General features: G+C 41.0%; 1 protein-coding gene across 1 annotated transcript; it reads left to right on the plus strand.

Moving 5' to 3' along the window:
- The first annotated feature begins 6419 nt into the window (after positions 1-6419).
- LOC102757419 (olfactory receptor 52B4) lies at positions 6420-7364 on the plus strand. The gene has a single exon (XM_006762336.1). The coding sequence runs from the start codon at positions 6420-6422 to the stop codon at positions 7362-7364; it is 945 nt and encodes a 314-aa protein (XP_006762399.1).
- The last annotated feature ends 2533 nt before the right edge of the window (positions 7365-9897 follow it).

Genomic DNA, 9897 nt, shown 5'->3' on the forward strand with positions numbered 1-9897 from the left:
AGGTGTCTAGAAAATTATCGAAAAACCTTATAACCATGGTTTTGAACTCTATATCCAGTAGTTTGCTTTCCTCCATTTCTGTCATTTGTGACCTGTTTCTTTGTCTCCGCATTTTTTATGCTTCCCTGTGTTGATAGAGTGGCTTTGTGTGCTTGGTGTCCTATAGGGCCCAGTGGCTCAGCCTCCCCAATTACCTGAGGTGGACACTCTTGGTGCACCCCTTTGTGGGCGTCATGCACAGTCTTTTTGTAGTTAAGCCTTGATTGTTGCACGTATCACTGGGAGGAATTGACCTCCAGGCCAATTGGCTGTAAGAATCAGCTGTGTCTACAGTGGGAGAACTTCTGTGTTGGAGACACCCTTCTGGGACAAGACTTGCTTCAGTGGGGCTTTGGTGCTCACTGAGTCTGCCCCCTGAGTGTGTCCCTTATGGATCTGAGGAGTTGTAATCTGGTTAGTCCCACTCTGACCACTGGGTACACTGACTCTTGGATCTCTAAGGAGGTGCTAATTTAGCCTCTGCCTGAGGCTACCCAGCAGAAGCCCAGCTGTGAAGCAATGCAAGCTGCTGTGGGGCCTTGGGCCTTTGGAAGTTCTGGGTTTCTCTCTCCATATGTCTTTTGATTTGAGCACTTAATCTATTTGCATTTAGAGTAATTGTTGATAGATAGATATATTTATAGCCATTTCATTATTCATGTAAGAGAGACACATCGATTGGTTGCCTCCTGCACATGCCCCAACGTAGGCCAGGATTTGAGTCTGCAACCAAGGTAGGTGCCCTTGACCAGAATAGAACCAAACAGGCTTGGGCTTCCTTCTCAAATTTTAAGTGTTACACATGGGTGTGGGACCAGCCCATTCTGCAGCCTTTGCCTCTCCTTCCAGTCTCGATGTGGCTGCTTCTTGATATCCTTAGTTATAGGACTTCTGTTCAGCTAGATTTCAGGTGGTTGTTCTACAAAGTAGTTGTAATTGTGATGTGGTTGTGGGAGGTGGCAAGTACCGTATGCACCTACACCACTATCTTGACCAGAAACTACCTAATTTTATATAATTTGTACAGATATACCACCCTCAAGGAAGTGGAGCATAATTCCCCATCTCTTAAGTATGGCATGCCCATAATGATTTTTTTCCTAAAGAGTGTATTCAGGAAAGAGAGAAAAAAGAGTAACTTACAGTGTAGAAGCCTGAAGGACACTCAGCCATGTGAATATAGTCAACATCAACAGTGATAAACCATGTTTGGGTTCAAAATGGCAATTTTCCTCTGTAATCCTCCTCCCCAAATCATATAACCTCAGTATTGTTATGAAGAGAGCACCAGGTAAATCCCCAAAGACTGTTTGTCTGGGAAACTGTCAAAGCCAGGAGCAGCCTAAAGGGCAATAACTACTATTCAGTATAATCCCGAATCTGATCCTGGAAGAGAAAAAGGACAGTGGGTAAAAATTATGAAGTCTAAATACAGTATGGATGTTAGTTAATAGCAATCCACCAGTATTAGTTAATTTTAACATATGTATCATACTAATGTAACATGTTAGTGTGGCACTTGGGTACTATGTAATTTTTCTTTAGGTATGAAACTGTTTAAAAGTAAAATTATAAAATATAATTTGTATATTGATTTTCAGGTTATAATATTGATTAAAACTGGAATTAATATTTATTAATTTCCCTTAAAAAGAAATCAGAGATATTTCCCATAGCAATGCTAACATTGAATTTCTTGAAAACAATACATGTGCACTTGTTATGTACGGATGGACCCTGGAGGACTGGGTGGTGTAGGGGTGTCATTGCAGAACCATAATGACTTGACGCATGTGTATTAAGTCTGAGATCCCTTGTGCATTAGTTTACTCTGTGGTCTTTAGGCAAATGCATAAAATCTCTGCTTTCTGATGCCCATCGCTTAGAGTCCTCCTGTGACGCATCCCATCCTAGCCCACGAGGACTGCACATGAATCAGGTGAGTGACTATTTTATTGCTGTGAAATAAACTTAAAAAAAATACACTTTCATTGATTTCAGAGATGAAAGGAGAGGGAGAGAAAGAAAGAAACATCAATGATGAGAGAGAATTATTGATCGGCTGCCTCTTGCGTGTCCCCTACTGGGATGGAGCCTGCAACCTGGGCATGTGTCCTGACAGGGAATCGAACTGTGACTCTAATTGTGAGCTCCTGGTTCATAGTCAACACTCAACCACTGAGCCACGACGGCCAGGCTGAAATAAAATTTTAAGAGGAAGACTAGGTGTTATGAGGCATAAAGTAGATGGTTGAAAATATTAGGACCTTCGTCTTGAGTTAATTGGGTAGAATGAGAATAATGACTGCAGTAGTGTTTGTAAGAGTCAATTGTGTACATTTCTTGCTAAATCTACATATTGGGGCATCATGTAGGCAGTTTGAAACTGAGTAGCACAGACGGATTTTTTAAAATATATTTTATTGATTTTTTACAGAGAGGAAGGGAGAGGGATTAGGAGTTAGAAACATCGAGGAGAGAGAAACATTGATTAGGTGCCTCCTGTACATGCCCCACTGGGTATGTGCCCGCAACCAAGTACGTGCCCTTGACCAGAATCAAACCTGGGACCCTTGCATCCGCAGGCCGACGCTCTACCCACTGAGCCAAACCGGTCAGGGCACAGACGGATTTTAACCGAAGGAATTGGCAAACACTGAAGAAAGGGGTTTTCCTTGCTCTAGCCAATTTAGCTCAGTGGCTAGAGTGTCAGCCCACGGATGGAAGGGTTGTGAGTTCAGTTCCGGTCAAGGGCATGTACCTGGGTTGATCTTTCTGTCTCTCCCTCTCCCTTCCACTCTCTCTGAAAATCAATGGAGAAAATATCCTCAGGTGAGGATTAACAATGACAACAAATAATAAAAGGGCCTTTCTCTCCCCCCTGCCCCCGCCCCAGAGCTATTTCATCAGCACACCACTGGACCAGACTTACAAATATAGATGTTTAAGTAGAATGAACACTACTGTCTGGGAGGGGCAGGTGGGGAGTCTTTGGGCCTGAGCCCACAATTCAGCTCTCAGTGTGCCAAGGAGCCTGGGCCCCTCCACAGAAAGTTCCACTTGTCACCAGATTCTCATTCCTGGGAGCATTTTAGGCGCTAGAAAGAACTCACTGGGGGCTCCTGTCCTGGCTGTTTATACCTCCCATCCACTAGTTATGATTATTGAGGAATTACATTGTGCATCAGAGTGTTGGGAGCATCCATTTTTTAACAAGACAATTCTCAAGTCTCAGAAAGTTTACAATCAATTGGGAAACAGTGACAATATGCTCCTATCCCTGAATAGGTGCTCTGATGATCAGACTCCTATGAAACCGGAGGGATAGGAGCGACCTGTGGAGAGATGTCATGCAGGCACCTTCCTGACATAGTGGGCAGACGGTGAAAGTGCACTGAGTTGGGGCAGGCAGCTCCACAGAACAAATCAGACAGCGAAATGCATCTTGTCTAGGGGACTGAAGGTGCCCGGATCAAGGCTGCAGAAGCATTTGAGAAGGTTTTTAAAAGTGACCTTGAGTTATACAAGGAGCCACTCTAGTTCATAAAACTTCACCTGAAGACCAGCCCCCATTGGCAAGCTCCTTAGCCTGTATTCTCTTCTACCTTAAAGACAAGTCCTCTATGCTGCTCCCAAAGTATCCCAGATTTATCAATATGTGTAAGAGGTCCTGTTTAGCTTTTCTCTTTAGTTACTTATTTGCTTTATCACCACCTTTCCCTGCCATTACTTTGTCAATAGAGTCACACTTGTCCATCACCCCCAATGGCATTATCATATCTATTCAGATTTCTTCCATCTCCTGGAGGATGGTTTTCCTCAGGGCAATTTATAAACTCATGGTGGTTGTGTGACCATAGAGTGACCTGGTGGTAGTTGCTGACTGTAGCAGGCACTTTCACAAGCATCCACTGGGCTCCATTCAAGTGATTTTATTTTCAGTACAATTTTAGTTGTTTCTTAGGCGGAGCATGAAAATAAAAGCAGGAGCAGATATTCCTGCTCTGGAAATTAAATTTAGAGGTGAGGAGAATAAAATCTGGAGGACAAGGGAACAAATGATTATATTACTTACTATGTGCTAGGTCCACGCCAGGCACTGTGTAATGCAAAGATGCTAAAATAGCTTACCTCTGCTTCTTCATCCCTGGAATCTCTGAACTTCTCACTACCTGTGTTCTGCACTAAGCTCAAATCCTGCAAATGGATATCAAGTTAAACAATCACCTGGAGAGGTGTGCAGAGTTTAGGATCTAGAGCTTTGCCCTGAGAGTGGAATTATTCTGTTTTTTAATTTTTATTTATTATTATTATTATCATTATTTTAGCAGGAGAGAAAGAGAGAGAGAGAGAGAGAGAGAGAGAGAAAGGGAGAGGGAGAGAACAAAATATGGAGAAACATTGATTAGTTCCCTCCTGTACATGCCCCAACTGGGGATCGAAACCCACAACCTAGGTATGTGTCCTGACCAGGAATCAACCCACAACTTACTAGTATACTGGTGTATGGGACACTACTCCAAGCAACTGAGCCACGTGACCAGGGCTGAAATTATTCTTTCCACAAGTAATTGTGCTTGCTTCTGTCCACTAAACCACTGCGCTTCTAGAATCTGAAACAGTTTAACTTTTTCTTTTTTCTGCCTTCTTCCCCAGTTTTTGTAGTTTGGCCCACTTGCCTGCTATCCATGTTAGCACCTGTTTTTTGGGTCTGTACAACACTGGACAACAGAGGCATTTCTCAAGGTGTCAGCCTTCTCCTGGCTTGGGTACTGGATGCACAGTACTTTACATCCTTACCAAAATTTTACAACCCCCCACCTTTTTTGAGACAATACCAAGGAAGCAAATTTCAAAAGCTGGTGAAATTTCAATCATAACTATAACACCTTTGTGGTATTTTTCCTGCTCTTCATTCTGTGGTAAAGGCCGTCACATAGAGCTACCTACTGAGGGACATCCTTCCCTAGGTCAGGAGGGCATCTCAATTTCATTAGTTTAGAAAGGTCTCTTACTTGACCTATTTCTAAGATGAGAGAGTGTGCCTAGTAAATGTAGAAAAGCTTCAGATTCCAGCTCTGTTCTTTGAGTTGTGACAATATTCTTGAGCCTGAAATTCCTATTTTGAAAAGTGGATGATGATAATCCCTATTGCCAGTGTTGGCAGAAGAAATGAATGGTGTGTCACAAGTAACATGTTCCTCTCCGTCCCTAAAATTGAGATGTTACTTTAAAAAGGATACTTTCCTGATCTTACTTCAATGTGACAGTAATTCATCAATACATCAATTTCTCTTAATCGAGCAAACTTCATTATTTTAGTCTTTGCTCTCCTTTTCCATCCTTTCTATCTATCTGGTAGCTGCCAGATAAATATATCCAAAATGGTTTCCAATTTCCAAAACTATCTATGGCTGACATTTTTCCTAACATGACATCTATACTCTTTATATTAGGAGCCAATCTATCTTTGTTGTGATTTTTTTTTTACCCCAATTACTTCAAATTTTCACCATCACAACCTCTCAGAGCTGAAAGCTGTTTTGAATATTTTGCATTTATGTGTCAAACTTTTCTTGTTAGACTCCCAAACAACTTCACTCCATTCATTATTTGGTATTTTCTCAACCTGATGATATCATACTTTATTTTCAAGGCAAAGTTCAAATATGAAGTAATTTCTAAGACTACTAGATATATGAACAATAAGTAATACTGTGTTTCAATATTAAATACTAGAGGTACGAGCCCTAGGCCTGCCGGCGGTCAAGGCTGATCAGGGCCTGCCGGCTGCCGGCTGGGGCCTTCCTTCGTTTCACGCCACCCCCTGGTGGACAGCACACGTCATAGAGAGCAATGGAACTCCTGAGGGGACACAGCATATTTGCCTTTTATATATATAGACTTTATCTTATATGTTGACTAAATCATTAGTTATATAAATGTCTATCTTATTTAGGAGCTTAAGACCTCATTCAGAAAAGAAGCCATATTTTATTCACTTTTTAAAAAAATATTTTTTTATTGATTTCAGCCAGGAAGGGAAAGGGAGAGAGATAAAAACATCAATGATGAGAGAGAATCATCGATCTGCTGCCTCTTGCATGCACCCCACTGGGGATCGAGCCCACAACCCCATCATGTGCCCTTGACTGGAATCAAACCTGGGACCCTTCAGTCCACAGGCTGATGCTCTATCTACTGAACCAAACCGGCTAGGGCTATTCACCTTTAATATCGTAGTCCATGGCACTCTCAGAATGGAATAGTATTAAGTAGATGTGAACAGTCCGGTTTTGGTAAGAAAATCTTTAGTATAATCTTATTTTTCTTTGCTGCCCGTGAATAGGAAGTGAGGTGCCACGTCATCTGATTCAGATATGACTACCTCAAATTACACTGGTGTTAGCCACACAGTCTTCCACTTGCTGGGCATCCCTGGCTTAGAGAACAAGCACATGTGGATTTCCATCCCCTTCTTCATTTCCTATGTCAGCGCCTTGCTTGGGAACAGCCTGCTTATATTCATTATTCTCACCAAGCCCAGTCTCCACGAACCCATGTACCTGTTCCTCAGCATGCTGGCCGGAGCAGACATTGTCCTCTCCACGTGCACAGTGCCTCAGGCCTTGGCCATCTTCTGGTTCCATGCTGGGGAGATCTCCCTGGATGGTTGCATCGCTCAACTTTTCTTCACCCATTCCACCTTCGTCTCTGAGTCAGGGATCCTGCTGGTGATGGCATTTGACCGCTACATTGCCATTTGCTACCCACTGAGATACACCACCATTCTTACACAAGCACTGATTGGGAAAATTGGTGTGGCAATCTTTCTGAGAAGTTATGGTATAATGTCCCCCATAATATTTCTTCTGAAAAGACTGACCTTCTGCAAAAGTGACATCCTCCCAAACACTGCTTGTAAGCACATTGTTTTGGCCCATGTTTCCTGTGATGACATACGAGTAAATATTTGGTATGGCTTTTTTGTCCTCATGTCAACAGTGATCTTAGATGTTGTGCTAATTTTTGTCTCATATGTGTTGATTCTTCGAGCTGTCTTCCACATCCCATCCCGAGATGCTCGACACAAAGCTCTCAATACTTGTGGCTCCCACGTCTGTGTCATCATCCTCTTCTATGGGCCTGGGATCTTCACAACCCTTATTCAGAGGTTTGGACGCCACTTCTCACCCCATATCCATGTCTTGGTGGCTGATATCTGCATTCTGGCTCCTCCTCTGCTGAATCCCATCATTTACGGCATTAAGACCAAGCAAATTAGGGATCAGGTGGTCCATCTGTTGTTTACAAAGCAGAAATAACTTTCCCTGTTGGAAGCTGATTCTTTTGTGCAGCTATGGTATCCAGGCATGACGTGATCTTTAGCACCAGTGTATCTCAGCAGGTGAGATAGTACTTGCCAAATGAATCCAGAGAAGTTGGTGTCTAGTGCAATTGTATCAGTGAGGTTTTGATGCAGTTTTCTCCCAAAGCCTCTAATGTGTCATTAAGTATCTGTCTTGGGAGCCTCAATTAGCTTTCTCACCCACAGAATTAAGAACTAGATCAGGCCATTTCTCTAAGTCTTATTTACCTCTGTAACTGTGGACTAAGGAATTCAATCACTTTAACAGTGATTTTTCCTAAAAATTGCTGAACTATTCTTTTCAAGGTGTTCTGTGCTTTGAATTCGCTTGTCTCTCATCAAGCTTAGGACATTTCTCCAGCCATTTTTTTTCTCTGTCCTTGTTTTTAACATTTTTTTCTTTATTGGAATCATTCTCATCTTTTTGTTGTTGTTAATCCTCACCCAAGGATTTCCATTGATTTTTAGAAAGAGTGGAAAGGAGGGGTGGAGGGAGGGGGAAAGAGAGAGAGAGAGGGAGAGAGAGAGAGAAACAGATTGGGGGGGGGGGAGAAACAGTGATGTAAGAGAGACACATTGATCTGTTGCCTTCCACACTGTCCCTGAGTAGGGTGCAGGATCTAACCTGCAACCCAGGTACTTGCCCTTAATGGGGAATTGAAACCATGACCCCACAGTGAGCAGGCTGACACTCTAATCACTGAGCAACACCTACAAGGGCCATTCCCATCTTTTCATATCACTTTTTCCTTCAATGTAAAAATATACCAAAACAAAAATAAATTTGAACTGCGCCTCCCTTCCCCCCGCCCCCCAATCTACATTCACCTACATCTACTACTTCATTTCTCTTCTCCAGCATAGAGGAAAGTACCTAGTGTCCACTGGCAGTCTCAAATCCCCTAATTTTTTTCTTGACCCCACTCCATTTTCTCATTTGCTTATACCAGCTCATTTAAACTGCACTTGTTAAAATCATAATGATCTCCACATTTTGAAAATCAATAATCAAAATGTGTCCTCATCTTAGTCCATATTCCTTAGTCCACAGTGCTAGCAGTATTTCTATGTTGCAATCTGAATTTCTATGTTTCCATCTTCCTTGGGGACCTCAGTCTTTGCTTTCAAGATTTCCAACTGATTGGATGAAGCGTACTCATATTATGGAGGGTTATCGATTTCACTTAAAGTCTAATGATTTAAATATTATTTATATTTAAAAATATTTTCACAGCAACATGTAGACTGGTGCTTGACCAAAGAAGTGGGCACCATATTTTAGTCAAATGGACACATAAAATTAACCATTATACAATATCCCAGTATAGTTCAACAAATTTCCAGAGAAGGCCATTTTCTAGTTTATCTCATTCTAACTTCTAGTCTAGATGTAGACAGGTAAATGGATCTTATTCTGAATTCAATGGATGAGAATGCTGAGATCACAAAGCACTGATATCTAATGACCATCCTATTTAATATCAGAATCCCTGTGACATCTCGCAACTGGTAATGTAGGCCCTTAGCATTTGTTATTTTTCTCTATAATACATGCTGCTGCTGGTGGTGGTTGTCATAGCAAACCATTACATAGAGTGGACTATATGCTAGCTTTGCTTTTATTTTGTTTATTTTCACATTCTTTTAAGTAAGTAAAAATTTGATGAGGAAAATACTTTTGTGTGATATTTACACTACTGTATCTGTAGCATCTAATAACAGTTCTTAGCACATTTCAGGACCTCATTAAATATTTGTTGAATGAATAAATAATAAGAGGATAAATGGGAGGGTGGATCAATAAATTATATGATAGTAGTTGGTGGAAACGCTTGAGAAGCTGGGTATCCTGATGCCTAGTGATTTCCATGTAATCAAATCACTGGTCTTTCCCTTGGATTATTCTTTTATTTTTCCCTCAGTTTTTCTCATTTTAAGATACATCCATTACTTACTATTTATTAAAATTTCATTTGTTCTAGAGTTTAAATTTTATATTTAACATTTCAATAGTATCTGTTTGTTTAAAAACACATAATAAACATAATAATCACAATGATCTCATCCATGACACATAATCATGAATATTTAGAAAATATTTTGTTCTTTAAGCATATTTTCACACATTGATATATGATATAATGATTTTTATGAATTCCATTTTTATTTAGGGTCAAATGAAAAGAATTTTCTCTGGCATACAAAGAAATATTTCATAGGTATTTTTGCCGCTATATCCCTTTGTGCAAGGGAAACAAAGGAAAAACTAAAGAAATGGCATTATATCAAACTAAAAAGCTTTTGAACAACAAAAGAAAACATCAACTGCCGGGAGCCGGTCCATCCTTGCTGTTTCAAGGGACCTGGCGTATATGGCATACTATTCTTAATATGTTTGCTCACCTTCTTGGCGCTATGTGTTTTAACCAAGGTCACCTCTCCGAGAAAGGTTGTTTCCCCAGGTAGGGATTTTCCGCTGAAGTTAGGAA

This window comes from Myotis davidii, unplaced genomic scaffold (assembly GCF_000327345.1).
Source record: "Myotis davidii unplaced genomic scaffold, ASM32734v1 scaffold58, whole genome shotgun sequence".
NCBI classification, from domain to species: Eukaryota; Metazoa; Chordata; class Mammalia; order Chiroptera; family Vespertilionidae; genus Myotis; species Myotis davidii.

Coding starts and splice junctions, on each gene's coding strand:
- LOC102757419 (XM_006762336.1), top strand. CDS start 6,420: ATGACTACCTCAAATTACACTGGTGTTAGCCACACAGTCTTCCACTTG.